Source organism: Dermacentor variabilis, chromosome 11 (assembly GCF_050947875.1).
Source record: "Dermacentor variabilis isolate Ectoservices chromosome 11, ASM5094787v1, whole genome shotgun sequence".
Taxonomy (NCBI): domain Eukaryota; kingdom Metazoa; phylum Arthropoda; class Arachnida; order Ixodida; family Ixodidae; genus Dermacentor; species Dermacentor variabilis.
In genome coordinates, this window is record NC_134578.1 from 121,462,321 (window position 1) to 121,480,395 (window position 18,075).

The window sequence follows — 18,075 nt, forward strand, 5'->3', positions numbered from 1 at the left end:
CACTTGTCATTGCACCGCTATATTTTAAGTCTTCAAAATCACGGAGAATTGGATATGTTCATCATGAATTTCAACGCTCACTCCAAGCACTATCGTAACTGAGCTCGCCTGGAGCGCAGAAAAGACAGCCCCGTTATCATATTTGAGAGAAATGCCCCATGAAAGAAAAAAAAAAGCGACGGCCAACCAGAAAGGGCCGATACTGATGCGGCACGTTTTGCCTGGGAAGCATCTGTCACGAACTACTCTATCGATATTTGCCGCGACATGGCATCACTCAAATTTCGAAACGCACTTCATCCCGTTGCGTTTCTGCGTGATGCATTATCAGACTATATACATTTCGCCCGTTGCCAGCGCCCTCGATTTGAATATAGCCCTGATCTTAAGAAGGCTATGCCTGAATACAAGGTATAAATTCAACGATCAATATCACGAATCACCTGTGACTTTCTAGGTTAAGAAAAATGGCATCCCTCGTGAAACTGTCTGCCACCTAAATAATTTCTCCCAACATTCCAATAAATAATAATATAATATTTGGGGTTTTACGTGCGAAAACCACTTTCTGATTATGAGGCACGCCGTAGTGGAGGACTCCGGAAATTTTGACCACCTGGGGTTCTTTAGCGTGCACCTAAATCTAAGCACACGGGTGTTTTCGCATTTCGCCCCCATCGAAATGCGGCCGCCGTGGGCGGGATTCGATCCCGCGACCTCGTGCTCAGCAGCCCAACACCATAGCCACTGAGCAACCACGGCGGGTAACATTCCAATAAAGAGCATAATGAGCCAATTGTTGTTAGTCCTCCGAAACTGACGTTATCACCTAGAAAGCATGCCTGCCTTGGCGTACAACTCCTCTACGATAACGCCACGTTCGATACACCCATAGCCACTTTAAGAAACTGAATGTTCTGAAAAAAAACCCTATAGAGATAAAGAAAAGTCGATTTATATCGTAAAAATTCTGTTTAGGAATTTCTTAAGAGTCTTCGATGAACGGGTACAGCTCCAAATCGATAAGAATGCATGAAGACGCGTCGTTTGATTCCGCAAGGCGAATCTCCGCGAAACTGCCGTCCTGCACTTCACTAGTTGCCATTCTGCGAGGATTCTACTTTTATTGCCATGACAACGTAGACGCAACTCGCCCACGTTCGAGCTATCAGCTTCCTGTTCCGAAATATATGCACCGATCCAGAAGGAAGTACAGTCTAATACACAGTCTCAAACCGTAAGCTGTCACAAGGGAAATGTGCGAGAAATTGGAACATGGCGCACGTGCATGACCTTTCAGAGAGCTACTTTGGCATGAGAGAAGAGCACCGTACGCGCGATCGCGGCGCAATTGTTTGTTCTAGTAGAAGACAGAGGTTCGATCCCATCATAGGTCAAACGTTTTCCTGTAGTACTCAAGGAGGACTTCGCCAAATATGGAGCTGTTCAACAGTAAACTCAAGATGTTTGAGCGTACGCGAGCACGTCATAGTTAGTCTCTCTTTATCTGTCCTGAAGAACGTCTAACTGCTTGAGACGTCTGTTCCGCATTCGATTTTCTCTGTCCGGTTCGGAAGCTCCGTCAGGCAGTCCGGGAGCTGCCGGAATCGTGTTTCATATTCAAGTCTCAGGAGTTGTACGCGTACCCTGACAGCGGTTAACAGAGTCTTACTTGGGCACCTAGCAGACGACGGCTGCCCAAATACGATGCGCGCGGCGTCTGCCGCCCATATTAGGAAAGACAATCTGTTGCTGTATGGGATTGCGGCATATGCAGTTTTTGATACCGAATCGAATACGAATCGAATAATAGCAGAAGCAAACCACGCCGTGCGCGCCTATATATATATATATATATATATATATATATATATATATATATATTTGTGACAGGTGTCATACCCTAGACAAGGCAGCAATAATACTGCAGCAAGCCAGCCTATATATATATATATATATATATATATATATATATATATATATATATATATATATATATATAGGCTGGCTTGCTGCCGTATTACTGCTGCCTTGTCTGGGGTATGACACCTGTCACAAATATAGGTAGATTATTCATCATTCAGAAAAAAATTCCCCCTGTGATATGTGATGTACCATGGGACTCCTCAAGTGAACATCTTTTCTAAGAACTGAAAATACACAATTTATATATATATATATATATATATATATATATAATGTGTGTGTGTGTGTGTGTGTGTGTGTGATACATAAGTACACAATACATAATTTACACACTTACAGGTTAGTCCTTGCATACGTTAGGGAGTGTAAATCGAATAATTGTTGAATCCGTTGCATAGCTAACCTTAAACAGAACATACGCGATTATCAAACACGATCTCCAGAATATTGGTACGTATTGCACCCGCGCACTAATTATGGAAAGCAAATGATTCTTCATACGCTGCCTGCCTTGCTTAACACACTGATCGCAGATGATATCAATGTTTTACAGTCTTCGTTAACTAGCCTGTATAATTATTATTATCACAATATTACTTTTGCAACATCATCTGGTGTTAGTATGCACGACCGATCTGAGTGGCTGATCTGAGTGTCGTTGCTTTTTTTCTCTCCATACTGCTGATTTCTTAATATACAAGCTAAGTAACTTGCTTTGGTTTATCAATCTTTGTGTTTGTTTCTTTTGCGTTATTTTATTCGTCTCATTCTGCTTTATTGTTATCATTCCCACATGCACTGTCGTTCCCCCTGCTGCTGCCATACAATGGGTTTTAGGGCGCAGCTTTTTTCCTCAAGACCTGTCCATATTCAAATGTATGTTGTATATCGGAAAATAAAGCACTTACTTACTTGCTACTAGAATTTGTACCTTGGCCAGTCTGCGGGACCACATGAAATAAGCGCTTTTTTGTACAATATGTATAAACGCGATCTAGCGCTCATACAAGCCGTTGTACTCACGAGCCATAGTCCTTAATGAGGCTGTTCATTCAGCATATGTCAACTTTCTTATAAATCTTCATCTACAATTTTATTAGAGAGTTTTAGTATAGCGTAAAATCCTTGCGTTAGAGTTAGCGTGCGACGCAACGCTAACGCAAAAGAAAGACTGCACTGCGCGGCACAAGGTAGTGTTTTAGAATAGCGGAACGGAGAAAAGCGTTAATGTTAACGCAAACAAATACAGTGCCATCTAGATGTAAAAACACAAAGTACTGGAAAGCCAAACCCACACGAAATGTCGAGCTTATCCAATGCGGAATCCGCAAGTGTGTCCCTAAGTCAAGCTAATCGAAAGCCACAGTCGCTGCGTTAATTACGCATGTAGGGGTTTGGTTTGAGCGTTGTTTTGTCGAGAGTCGCGAAACACACCGATTATTCTTGGCATGCCGCGATCGAGTGTTCTGTGGGACTCATATTACGTGTCCTTTTTAAGTTGGGATGACATAGACGCCCTCATGCTTCGGGAATGAGAGCGACCGCGCAGGTTATACGTGTCCTCAAGATCCACTCAACGTCGAAGCTATACCGGAGGGGACGTTTCGCCGGCAATTTCGCTTCCAGAAAGCGGATTTCCCACTTCTTTCCAATTTTTTGCAACGGACGCCCACCTTGACGTCCGTCCGAATGGGTTCAAGGCGAAAACCTCCTTCACGAGGTTCATATCGTCGTCGTTGGTAAAACGCACACGCATTGTGACCACAGCACCGACCACACTACTGTGTTTTGCCGCGGAAAACATGACAGGCATCGGCTTCACATGCGGCTTTACACCAAGCGAACGAGCGAAATACACTTGGGCGCCATCTCGAGGCGGATACAGCAAACATGAGCAAACATTAGCAAACCCTGTAGTTAAGCCTACTGCCCGGCTAATCGAGGACGTATATCGCAAACAACGCCCATTTGTCACCTGTGCACCGCTGCCGAAGCATCATCACACAAATCTAAGGCGAACACGAGCATTAGTGGGGAAGGATAGAGCCTAGCAGTGCAGGCAGACGACTCGATAGATCCGAAGCGGGCCGCTCTCACTTCGACTGGCGCCGCCATCTTCCCGTACGTAAGGCTCCCCTTGCGTGCGTTAGCGTTCAACGCTAAATCCTGAAAATAGCGTACGTACGTAAGAGCTCCAGCAGCGTTTACGTATAGCGCATGCGCAGTGTGGTGCACGCAACGCTAACGCTAACGCTAACGCTAACTCTTTGCGTTTGCTGCTTTACGCTATACTAAAACTCTCTAATATCAAAGACAGATGACAAAGCTAAATTGCGTGAGGTAACATCGCACTGCCTATATACCTAATTAACGTTGATTGCAAAATTAGCACGAGAATATTAGCTGGTAGATTACAGACAGTAATAAAGGCAATAGTAGATTTTCACCAAACATGCAGGATTAAAAAAAAAATTCTGCCAAACATTGAGTCTGTTGGAATGCTGTGATGTAATGCAAGGGCAGGTCGCAATGTTGCAGTAATAAAAAAAAAAAGATTCCATAAAGTTCTTCTAGATGTGTCAATGAGAATTTTAGAACACGTCAACGTTGGATAAGTTATACTCGAAGGACAAAAAGTGGCGTACAGCCAGTTCACGAAAAGAACCATTAATAATAGAGAGTTTTAGCCCAGCGGGTTTACGGCCAGCGGAGCGGAGCGGGCGAGCGGAGACACGACTGCGCATGCGCACTACGCTGAGGCGGCCAGCGGTTTTACGGCGCAGCGTTTACGCCCGCTGGAAAGCACTCCCCAGCGGAGGGTATACGCAGCGCGCGAGCGTGCGTAAGCGCGCGCGGGCGTGTATGGGAAATGCAAGATGGCAGCCGCGAACATGAACGCCGGCAGTTCTGCATCGACGACGGCGACTGCGGCGCTGACCCGTACATTAGTACTCAGTATATTATTAACAAATAATGTACTGAGAACATGTAATATATCTTTATTCAACATTTCTTGCATTATAAAAGCAAGCGTAATTCAAATTCATTTCTCAGTAACTCCTATTCGGACCACTAGGTGGGGAAGCAGAGCGCCCCGCTCTCTCCGCTCGAGCGGGTGAGTGATCCGCCGGGCTAAAATTCTTTTTTCGCGAGCCGCTCCGCTGGCGCAACGGTGGAGACCGCGAGCGGAGCGAAACGTAAACCCGCTGAGCTAAAACTCTCTATTAAGCCGGTTAGAAACCACGTTCCAGTAAGAAATCGACGCAAAATTGTCGCGCGACTGGCCGCTCGAGGCACTTTGCGTGTATTCGCGGGCTTCTTTCACGTTCGAAAAAACACTTCTATGTAGCACGTATTGAGCAACAGGAAGCTGCATCGGCAGTTTTTCATGTCGTTCTACGATTTTCTTACTGACACTTTACATCTAAGTATAATATATGAGAGGTTGCATAATTAATTAAGACAAATATTCTAATTAGGCCGAATAAAAGATTGTTCGAGTATGTCTAAGCGACGTCAAACATTACCTTTGTTCTGTGTAGCCACGTGGCATTTCACAGTTGTAAACTCTGTCTAAAGTTAGCTGGGACACTTTGTATACTGTCTTCCTCAGTATACTAAGAAGCAAAAGCATGACAGCTTTAAAACCTATATGAAGTAGGAGTTTTAGATTCATCATCATCAGCCTGGTTACGGTCACGGCAGGGCAAAGGCGTCTCCGATACTCCTCCAACTACCCCGGTCATGTGCTAATTGCGGCGATGTTGTGGCCAGTTTTAGCTTATGCATACGTTATTGCTGTCTTTTGCAGCAATCACGAAAGCATATTCTAAACCGAGAAAAACGGTTAAAATTTTCTGTTTATTGAGCGGCAGTGGTGTTAATTGGAATAAATCCCAAGTTCTTTTGCGTAGGCGGTGGACAGTAACGTCAAGGGCTTGTCTGAATATCAACTGCGAAGCAACACCAGTGAAGTACCTTGGACTCCCTCTTCAGTACTACGGCGACACTGAGCGTACTTCGTAGTTCTGCACAAACTGCAGAGCTAAGAGGTCAAGTAGAAAAGTGGAAGGGCTGGGACATGTCAATATTCACACGTGTCACAGTTTGCATTCTCTTCCTCCTAAGCGAGCTTTGGTATGTGCTACGAGTATTACACTGTTCGCGTCCCAACGTTCAAAAGAAGCATCGTGCTTCTGCCGTGTTCAATGGGGGGTACACATGTGAGCGGACAAGTGCGACAAACCCCTTTCGACGCGTCCGCAATGGTGGGCTTGGTTTGGCCCACTTGTTGGTAAAACAGTAGCTCGATCGCTTTTTTGTTTTCGCGGGATGACTCGGACTCCTTTGTGCGGACGGTATGTCGAATGCGCCTATGTAGCGATCTACCTGAATTCATTTCTTCTTCTGCATGTTTGCCTGCAACCCTAGATGAATATAACAAAGATGTTGTTCTTTCCCGGCTGTTTCTAACTGCACATTTTTGTAACGCTTATCTAAGTCGGATAACACGTCAGACATTATATGAGGTCTTTGTACGTACTGTTTACGCTGTAGCTTTGTATCACTCTATGTACTCCGCAGGTCATAAAAAAGACGTCCTAAAACGTGTTAAAATAATCTTTGTACCATCTGGTGTGAAGACATTTCTATTTAATTTGATTACTAGTACGCTGTCTGTAAAAACATGTATGCTACAGAAACACCTATTCGTTCCTTAGGGTATGAGCCGTTTATTATGTCAAAAGCCGGGGATGACTGATCCCGTTTTCCTTTACTGTTGGAACGCCGTCTTCTTCTGTGATTTACCCCGACATGCCTTAATAAAAGACCTGCCATTAGATGCGCATGGTATAAGGTTTCTAGGATCAAAATGATCATGGTGCAACTTTTCATGCAGTAATGTTACTGGGCCTGCGCAGTAAATGGAGATCTCGATTGACTTTTCGCCACAATGATGTTGACGGAAAACTTGTCCGCAAGTATTCCAGACAGGCTGTAATAATTTTTCTAAAAGTGCATAAAACGCGGAGTTCTGTTCCGGAATGGGTGCAGCGTGTAGAAGCTCGGCTTTATATACAACCTTTATAACTTGAAAAAGTTCAGTTCCTGCATGACTGGCAACCGCAGAATGTTGTAATTTCTTTCGCATACTCACTTGAATGTATTTGTGTGCACTGAGTTTTGCGGGGAATGAAGACATGAAAAAAATTGCATGGCAGAAAGTATAGAAATACCTAAACATATAGTAGCACACACGACGATAATGGGAGAGAGAATAGTCTAGTTAATTTGCAATTCCACAAGTAACCCCGCATGAAGTAAAGAACGCCTTGGGAGCTACGCAAAGGGGGAAGGCAGCTGGGAGGATCAGATAACAGCAGATTTGTTGCAAGATGGTTGGCACATTGTTCTTGAAGAACTGGCCACCCTGTATACGCAATGCCTCATGACCTCGAGCGTACCGGAATCTTGGAAGAACGCTAACATAATCCTAATCCATAAGAAAGGGGACGCCAAAGACTTGAAAAATTATAGACCGATCAGCTTACTGTCCGTTGCCTACAAAGTATTTCCTAAGGTAATCGCAAATAGAATGAGGAACACATTAGACTTCTGTCAACCAAAGGACCAGGCATAATTCCGTAAAGGCTGCTCAACAGTAGGCCATATTCAGACCATCAATCAGGTGATAGAGAAATGTGCGGAATATAACCAACCCTTATATATAGCTTCCTTTGATTACGAAAAAGCGTTTGATTCAGTCGAAACCTCAGCAGTCATGGAGGCGTTACTGAATCAGGGTGTAGACGAGCCATATGTAAAAATAATGAAATATATCAACAGCGGCTGCACAGCCACCGTAGTCCTCCATAAAGAAAGCACCAAAATCCCAATAACGAAAGGCGTCAGGCAGGGAGATACGATCTCTCCAATGCTTTTCACAGCGTGTTTACAGGAGGTATTCAGAGACCTGGAGTGGGAAGGATTGGGGATAAGAGTTAATGGAGAATACCTTAGTAATTTGCGATTCGCTGATGATATTGCCTTGCTTAGTAACTAAGGGAACAAATTGCAATGCATGCTCACTGACCTGGAGAAGCAAAGCAGAAGGGTGGGTCTAAAAATTAATCTGCAGAAAACTAATGTTTAACAGTCTTGGAATAGAACAGTAGTTCACGATAGGTAGCGAGGCACTGGAAGTAATAAGGGAATAAATCTACTTAGGTCAGGTAGTGACCACGCATCCGGATCATGAGACAGAAATATACAGAAGAATAAGAATGGACTGGGGTGCGTTTGGCAGGCATTCTCAGATCATGAACAGCAAGTTGCCATAATCCCTCAAGAGAAAAGTGTATAACAGCTTTGTCTTACCAGTACTCAAGTTCGGGGCAGAAACCTGGAGGCTTACGAAATCGGTTCTACTTAAATTGATGTCTACGCAACGAGCTATGGAAAGAAGAATGATGGGTGTAACGTTAAGGGATAAGAAAAGAGCAGATTGGGTGAGGGAAGAAACGCGAGTTAATGACATCTTAGTCGAAATCAAGAAAAAGATATGGGCATGGGCAGGACATCTAATGAGGAGGGAAGATAACCGATGGTCATTAAGGGAGACGGACTGGATTCCAAGGAAAGGAAGCGTAGCAGGGTCGACAGAAAGTTAGGTGGGCGGATGACAATAAGAAGTTTGCAGGGACAACATGGCCACAATTTGTACATGACCAGGGTAGTTGGAGAAGTATGGGAGAGGCCTTTGCCCTGCAGTGGGCCTAACCTGGCAGCTGATGATGATGATAGCTGAACTTACTGTGACTCCGACGGCAATGAAGACGGCGAAAATTCGCTTGGAGTGTCTATATAATTCTTGTCGCAATAAAGAATATACGGAGAAACTCCTATGGAAGTTGTCTAAGTATGCGTAAGCATTGTGCCATTTGCTTATCTCCACGCAGCCTAGTGTCATTATCAGTGTTATGAAACTTGACCAGTCTTATGAAACGCGAGCTGGTGCGGACGGCGCTGCAAAGAGCATTGGCGACGCAAGCAAGGTACTGCAGGTGGCGGCAACTGGTGCGCTGATAACGTTCCGATCAGTGTAAGCCGTTATCGGCCTTTATCGACGTATCCATCCTCGCCGAACCATTATGAACCGCGACCAAATGCATTCGAGCGGCGGCACCGCCGCGCGGATCGTGCCTTGAAAGCGATCGGCGAAAGCGGCTGAGTGCGGCGTGAGCCCAGTGTTCGCGCTGCTTCGTTGGGCTTGAAGCGAGAGCAAGCAAGACGGTGAATTCGCTAGCTGCTAGCGGAGCTATCTTGAAAGTGGTCGTCTTACGGGACTGATGAACGGAGGGACAGACGGACGGCTTTCTCATTGGGTAAGCATAGACATTCTTACGCATTTAAAAAAAGTACGCGAGAATATGGACAGCAGGATGGCGGCCACGTTAGCTCGAAAACAGGAACATCGCACGCCTAATAGGGAAGACTTGGGTTGGGTTATCGTATTTTTATTTCTCTTTTCCTTGTTATTTCTGCATTTCAATAGACATAACCCGCAAATTTTCCTGTGCTTTCCGTAGCTTTAGCTGGCTGCAATCAATTACCTTGTACGCGGGTCCTATAGGTGAAAATGCATGGTCTGGTGAATAGTCGTAGGGGCTCGATTTTTCTTGTAATGCCCAACACTGCCGTTCTTAAAGTTTGAAAGTTGATTTACTTTCAAAAAGAAGTTGACATTCGTCTTTTCTCTAACAGTACGTTCTTGAATATAAGCGCATTCCTTTACGAAATACCGAACGCAGGTGAGCTCCTACTTCGAGAACTGTGACCGCGAAATCCCGAACCGGCGTCGAAGCGACATAACGCGACGCTTTGACATGGGCTACCTGAACAACGTGCACCACGAACACACATTGGGCACCATCGACCCGGACACGCAGGCGAGCGAGGTTCTGCGTCTGGAGCGCTTCAGTTGGGACTTCGCCAAGGCTGCCGAGGAGAGTCGCCAGGGAATCGACCACTACGCTCGCCTCTACGCCAACGCCTTCGAGCCCGCCGAGATTCTGCCCCAGGGTGAGTGTCCTTGCGGGCCACATGGGGCCTGTAGTAGAATGCGTCCTTTCAAATCAGGGTTACCACAAAAATTAGCAGAAAGAAAAAAAAATCAATCGAAAAAGGATTACTACCTTCAATGCGCATCTCGTCCAAAGACATGAGCCACCGCCTCTCCTGTTTGCGTTTCGTTTCTAAAAAGTATGTGCTCGCTACATTACTGCGAAGAACATTATGTCGCCCTCATAACGCGCAAGGGTTATATTATGAAGCATCACATCTTGCGTAGCTACGTAAGATGTTTTCGCGCTCGAACTATATGCCAAACATCACGGCGACGCCAACGGCAATGAGGATGTGTGTCCGACGATGAGTGTCCCGTAATTCGTTATTGGAATAAATTGCAGAGCGGGTACGACGTCTAAAGACATCGAAACAAGCATCTTCACAGCAGTTGACCCACGGCTCATGAAAACCTATGCGGTCTAACCTGAAGCTTTTGCTGTTCCACCAACTGGCGCGCGGTTAAATCGCATGTACGTGTATTGTTTGTACTTCTGTTGGCATTTAAAAACAGTGTGTTCTTTTTTTTTTCCTTTTCCGCTGTGGCTTTGTGACGCCGCGTTAGACAGTGCGCCTAACAGTGCGATTGCAGGGTTGCTTATGTATTGTACTGCGCTTGATGATGCGGTATGCCTAAACCCCGAAAAACTCATTACTTACGAGCTACTGATGCAGAAAAGCGGTGCGAGGATTAAGCAGTGCACGGAACACGAGTGAGAGGGAACACGCGTTAAGTCCTATATGTTCAAAGCTTCACATTTGCCCTTGCGAGTGGCAAAAGAATGGAAAGCTTTAGGTAAAGGGAAGGGCAAGCCGCACCCAAGCGTTCGGGGACGCAAGCTCCAATGTGGGGGCCCTTCGCGCCCTTCTGTACTCGCTGTGGGTTTCTTTACACCCGTTGGTTAGCTTCCCGCAACGCTTGCGTGTGGCTTGAGTCCCCTAATATAAAACTGCCTAATACCGCATAAAAGAAGATAACTCCTTACGCTCAACTCGCCGATTAGGATTGTCCTCTGTTTTCATTGGACATGTATGTGCAACCTGACTCGCAGAATTTCAGTTCGCACGCTCGAAGCGAGAATCCAACTCGAACAGAAGCACTACAAGGCTCATTAGTTAGTTGCGTGTAGCTTTATCAGCTTACACCAAAGCACCAATACCAGAGCTTCAATTTTTCACATCATGCAAGTTTTTATGCGCACGAACGAATCTGGGCGGTTGTAATGAAATTCAAGGTTTTTTTTTTAAGGGTTCGGTGCAAAATTCGAGAGTGTTAGACGCAGTGCCCCAATTGTTTGGGGCACTACTTAGCTCAGCTTTGACGCCACGTAGTTGCCAAAATATGTTTAGCGGATATTTAGGTTTCAAAGCAGTACGTCCCTTGAGTATGTAGCCTGGCAATATGCAAGGGTGCAAAACCCAGCGGGCTTGCCTTCTTTGATTGTGGGTGGCACAATTCACTCTCCATTAAAAGGACCCTCAAACACTACTTGAACATAGTGAGAGAGTTGCCGATCCGTAGAAGAGGTTCCTGTGAGCTTGTGAGACAAATTCAATTGCGCTGGATGCCACAGGTAATTCACGATATCGGGTCAAAAACCGGGAAATAGTGTTTCGTCCCGCCTTGCAATGTCGTCATCGCAAGCAAAGAATCCCACCAACAGCTACTGGCTGATTTCGTGATCACGCAAAGATTGTCAGGAATGTTATTGTTGCTAATTTTGAGCTAAAAATTTGCCGTTTGCCATTGCATGCTTAGATCTACTCTCAAGTACGGGAGAGCTATATATATATATATATATATATATATATATATATATATATATATATATATATAGCTCTCCCGTACTTAAGAGTATACAGATCTAAGCATGCAAAGGCAAACGGCAAATCCGGTTCGTGGACACTAGCCGCAATCTTAAAAGTGGTGTAGCATATGATGGCAACGGCACACCCCACCACACCACGCCGCACCATGCCTACTGTGCGCTGGTCCATATGGACGCTGCCCAGCTAGAAGACGAAAGCCGGTTGAAGGCGGCACGACAGGCAGTGAATGACGCCAGGGAGGCAGAGTGCACTGCACAGCTAGAACAAGAATGAATTGAATTCGGGGATTTTACGCGCTAAAACCACGATTTCATTATGAGGCACGCCGTAGTCGGAGGCTCCGGATTAATTTTTACCACCAAGGTATCGTTAACCTGCCTCCCATGCACGGGACACGGGCTTTTTCGCATTTCTCATCCCTCGAAATGCGGCCGCCGCGACCGGAATTCGATCTCGCAACCTCACGCTTTGCAGCACAACGCCATAACCGCTGAGCTACCGCGGCGGGTAGAAGCGCCCGAAGGAGCCGCCGTGCACCGGTACGTCATCTCTCGAGGGCACGAAAAACCCACCCCAGGGAACTCACGCACCGCTTGCGTTCAAAACACCACAGGCAGGCAACCTTGTCTCAGCGCTAAACGATGGCAATCAAGTGTATGGTGCCCTGTATCTGCCTTTCGGATGCCGCTGTTGGAAACGAGAAATAAAACTTCAACGTACTAGAAGTTATAGCTAGAGTGGTACTATGAACAAACATTAGGAAGAACTCGGAAGCAATATTTTTTGTAACTTGTTGGGCCAGTAACTATAGCGTATGCAATGCGGTCCTGTACAGATAGGTGGGCGCCAGAGGCCGCATTTTCTTTAGTTTTGACTGGTAGCTCAGGTGATATCGTTTTGTTCTTGCAACTTCACCGCATATTCTCGTTTGAGCGCCCGGACAACGGCCCTGCCTTTTGGCTCTAGGTCACTTTGAGGTCTCCAACAACGGGAGCTAAAAGCATTTCGTTTTTGCATTGCCAGTCTAGAGACGACCTTTGCGGTAGCTCAGCTGTCTTGAGGACTGTAGTGGAGTAGTGCTAAGCTCCTGCCGCCAAAGAGCGCCGCGACGAGCGCTCTCGCCAGCGAGAGGCTAAACTTGTGGGCAGACTCTTGCCTTTTCATTTGCCTTTTCGGCGCCAGCCCAGCGTAGCTTCTGCGCAGTAGTCGAGACGAAAGAAGAGAGAAAGAGGCTCATCCATGCGATAGCGGCATCTAACTCCTCATATACTTGAAGAATTTGAAGCATTCTTTCGACAGGGGATTCATGAGGCGATATCTTGTAATAATGTGGTCATTCTTTGCTTAGGTAGAAAATTGTCTGAAGGCCCTTTATCGCTGGACGATGAATGCGACTGCTACTTTTTAGAGTTCTGAACAGGCACTCGGCGACCATCTCTGAGCCATTTCGCAACTACGCAAGGAAAGACATGAAAGTAGCTATTCGGCCTAAAAGAAGATGACAAAGACGGCCACTGTTGCCAGATTACTATGCATATTGAATATGTCCTCTTGAGCAAATTGGTAAACGTGTCATGGCTGCCAACAGCGTGACTGAAGAAATGTACTATGAAAAAGCAGAGGGCACAACACATGCTTAAAAGAATATTTAAAAAATTAGAAAGAACAGCAGTTGTCCTCGCTTGCGTTCCTTTTTTTTTCCTGGTCGAAGAAGTTGCGTTATTATACACTGGATCCCGTAGGACGAAGTAGCCCAATTCTATAGGTTACCGAATCCACGACCATCTAAAGTTTTATTACCCATGCAGGCTGCATCACGCCGTCCTCTCTGGTGTGCATGGTGAGCGTGGTGGAGTTCCGAGGCTCGTGGAAGCAGGCGTTCGACGACCGCACCGCAACGCGAGAAGCATTCTACGAGTCGGACGGCAGCTTCACGCCCGTAGTGATGGTGCACCAGACGGGGCGGTTTCGGCTCGCCAAGTGCACCGACCTGCGTGCCACGGCGATCGAGCTGCCGTACGAACTACCCGGCAAGCGGCAGGGAGCCGAGCCGAGCCGATCCAGCGCTAGCACGCCCAGGAGCGGTATTGTCACGCCAGCCTGGTGAGTCACCGATATGTTTCCGCCTCAGACTTATCGTACGCGGTGTTGACACGCCTCTAACTTTTTTATACATCAGTGTGATGGATGCTGTAAAGACAACACTCAGACAAGCGACAATTACAAAGGCAACCAGAGATGCGGTGGCTTAGTCACTATGGCGTTGCACTGGTAAGCACAACGTTGTGGGTTCGCTTTCCAACCGCAGCGGCCGCATTTTGTTTGATATCGCACGGAAAAAAACACTTGCGCTTAAAGTTAGGCGCACGTTAGAGTACCGCAGGCGGTCAAAATTATTCTCTCGTCCCGCACTACGGCACACCTCATGATAATACCGTGGCTTTGGCACGTAACCCTCGGAATTTTATCGATTATACCCAGGCAAGCGAGACTAAGCTTCTAAATGGTGCAACTGTAATCCCTGCAATGCCCTCAGCAGACTCATGAGTGACGTGACATTCACGCCTCACCGTGGTGCTGGCGTGAAGTTAGCGTGCTTTCTCATGGCTTCTGAGATTGCACGCTGGCAGGTCTTGCTCCGGCCGTCCCATGCACACAGAGTGAACGTCAGTTCAGTTGTGGGCGTGGCCAGCTGCTTTCCCACGCCGCGGCGCTCGCAGCCGAGGGCTCTCGGGAAGACTACAAATGAAACTGTGCAGGGTGATATGGGCTGGACTAGTTTCGAAGTGAGGGAAGCTCGCAGTAAAACTGAGTATGAAGAACGGCTGAGGAATATGGAAGCAAGTAAATGGGCTGATATAGAGTGTTCAGGTATCTGTACAGGAAAAACATTGATTCACAGTAGAGGAAAAGAACTAGGAAGCTCACTAGAAAATATGCGGCCTGTAGGGTGGGCAACACAGCAACAAAGAACGTCAAGCGGAAAGTCAGAGATGCTGAGTGGGTGGCGGCAATGGAAAACAACCCTGCCTAGAGTAACTACTTAAAGGGACACTAAAGTGATAAATGATTTCTTCTGCATCAGTAAACTACTGTTCTACAACACCAAAAACACCACCCTTACAACGATAAGACGTTTTGGTAAGCCAGAAAAAGCGCAAGAACGAAATACGGGTGGCGACGCCTACTTGAGTTCTCGCACCTGGGGGCTGTGACGTCTTGGATTTTGATGGCATCTTCTAGGGCCTACTACTTATATATAGCGGTACAGATTGACTACATTGTGTTCTAAAGGAACCAAATATTAAACATGGTAAGTTTCGGGAACCTTTATTCAGCCAACGCGGCTCAAATGGGAAAACATACTTTGGAATCCCTGACGTCACGCTGACGTACAGGCGCTGGGGTTTCGGCGCGAAATTCAAATACTGATACTTGGACCTTCATTTTCTCATCTAATAATCAATCAATTTTCTTGAAATGACTGCCTGCAGGGTTCCCAAACAATGCTTCATTAGTCTAAACTGATTTACTGTTTCGCTTTAGTGTCCCTTTAAGAGGAAAAAACGAAACCGGGAAAGAAACAATTAATCATAACTCAAAGGGAAGCTCGCTACTTTTCGAAGAGAGATCGGGATGCCTTAGAACACGCACCTATAAAGCAAGATATAAAAGGGAAGAAGAAGCATGTGTTTGCTGCGGTGAAGCTAGGGAAGCTATGGAACATGTTTTATTAGAATGTGAAGACGTCTTCCCAGCGGTCGATGTAGGCACCACTGGCCTCGTTGAAGCCCTTGGGTTCAGCGAAAGCAGTGGAAAAGTAAACACGTCCGCAATAGGGATTAGTAAGGGGCGATTGGAGGATTGGTTGAATAAAAGTAGGGAAGCGACAAAAAAACGGAGACGTACAAAAGCACAGTGCGCGATAGGGGATCAGAAAATTTGGTTGTGTTAGTTCATAGTGTTATTTTTTTCTTTTTTTGTTGTTTAACCTACGTAGGACATTAGGCAGTATAATAGCAAGAGCTTGGTGGCGCAACCCACTGCCCCATTCCTGAGGGGACGCTTATAACGTCCGTCCGTCCGTCAGTCCGTCCGTCCGTCCATCCATCGATCTCGTGCGTCAGGGAGGCTTTAGGGCGCTGCCGCACTGTTTCCGTGGCTGGTCCGAGGGGAAGAAAAATTCTTTGGCGCTGCTACGCGATCTCTCATGGTACGTCCACACTAGCGACAAAAACGCGCGCGACACACCGCGCGCGGCGAGCGGTGCTGTCGCGTGCGGCAAGATTCACGAAAAGCGGCAGCAACGCGCGGCAAACGCGCGAATGGGTGCGAGACCCATTTTTCGCGGCAGACGCAAAACGACCGCCAATCAGAAGCGAGCCGCTTTACGAACCGCGCTGTTGTGGCGCCACCTGTCGCATAAGCAAAGAATCATAATCTATGGGCTCTGAGACTGAACAGTGACACGCGCGCCGTAAAATCTCAGAGGCCATTTCCAGTCACGGGGGCTGTTTTTGTTAAGCCTTACCACACCGCCACTGAGGCGTCGACAAAGAATTCGCCTCGCAATGGAGGCGTTTTTGGAAACCGTTCGCGGATATGCGTGCCTCTATGATAAATCGAGCGTCGGACAAGGAGCTGCGCGCCAACCGCTGGCACATTATGGACAGCAGTTTGGCATGACAGGTGAGTAATTGGTGAAGGCGGGGAAGCAGAGTGTGCGCCTGGCCCTCAGTGTCCTTGTACCGCACCCAAAAATTTCTCGTCCGCTTTCTGGCACGTCGGCGTCACACAAGTAAAGAACAAACAAGTATTACAGTGTTCACAATCACCAGTAGCTCCTCGTCCGTATCCGACATGCCTGAGCGTGGCCGGCAGTGGCGCAAAAAAAATTGGAGGACGCTTAAGCTTCGCCTTCAAGAGTGGAACGCGACAGCGTTCCCGTCGACCCGCCAAGGGGTGTAAGACAATGGGTTACGGCGCAGCGACTACGCGCCCCGCATCGGAAGCGGTGAGCGTCGAGCAACGCAGCGTTCGGCGCGACAACGAAATGTGCGCCTGAGCAAGCGACGCACGCCTGAGCCTTAGAAACAGCTCGTTTCTAAGGCAACACCGCGTTCACTAGAGGCGCTTTTGTACCGCTTTGAAGCATCGAACTCGTGGCTCAGTCCATTCCACCTCCGGCTTTCAAGCGAAACGGACGCGGGATGGCTTGCCCCCATGGAGCGGTTTCGGTGGCCCAGGCGGGCCACGGTAACAGGTTTTTTGCTTCTACTGCCGAAGATTATCAGGTTATTTTGCCCAATCTGCCATCCGGACGCATCGTCGCGAACACCGTTTTCATGCACGGCGACCCAAGAGCTCGGCCCTACCGTGTCGAAGACTACCGGGACACTTTGGCCAATCTAGGTGCGCTCCCCGACGTTTTGGCGTTGGGGGCGTATCAGATGAACCACGTGTGGGCTGTAACAATGACGAGTGCCGACGCCGCTCAGAAATTGCTCACCGCTGTCAACGTGAAGGTAAAAGATCGCCCATGTTTGCTCATCGATCCGAACAACCGAGAGGTTCGCTTAAAGCTACACTGGTTGCTGCACGGCGTGACCGACGAAGACATTCGTGTGGCCCTGACACCTTACGGGAAAGAGTTGGAGGTGACGCGGGAGAAGTGGCGTGTGCAAGACGTCACTGAAAAGGGCTCGACAACTCGCTCAGTTGGACTGCAATTGCATGGCGACGTCAAAGTCGACGAGATTCCACACCAGCTCAAGATAGCCGGAGAGCTGACTCTCGTCGTTGTTCCAGGCCGCGCTCCGCTCTGTCTGCGCTGCAAGAGCACCGGGCACATACGTCGGGACTGCAAAGTACCTCGCTGCAGTCGTTGTCGCCGCTTCGGCCATGAGGACGCGGATTGCCCAAAGACGTACGCCAGCGTGACCGGACCAGTCCAGGCAAACGATGCATTGGACCACCTTATGGATGAGGCAGACTCCGAGGAAACAGCAGGAGTGTGCCGAAACCCGACTACTCAAGAGGGTACCCCGAACACTCCACAGGACGCCCTCCTTGAAGCTCCAGGGAAGCCCGAAGCCGGGCTTCTGCATGAAGCTGTGGAGGACCGGAGTAGGAAAGCTGCTCCAAGTAGTACTGGCCACACTTTTTCCGGCGGAGCTGTAGAGACTACTCCCGAGG

General features: G+C 47.5%; 1 protein-coding gene across 1 annotated transcript in view; it reads left to right on the forward strand.

Moving 5' to 3' along the window:
* Positions 1-18,075, forward strand: part of LOC142563599 (ipis-1-like) — an 86,427-nt gene that overhangs the window by 3,786 nt on the left and 64,566 nt on the right. Inside the window, exons 3-4 of the mRNA XM_075674178.1 lie at positions 9,738-10,008; positions 13,689-13,983. Of these exons, the coding sequence (XP_075530293.1) occupies positions 9,738-10,008; positions 13,689-13,983 (566 nt within the window). The remainder of the gene's footprint in view (positions 1-9,737; positions 10,009-13,688; positions 13,984-18,075) is intronic.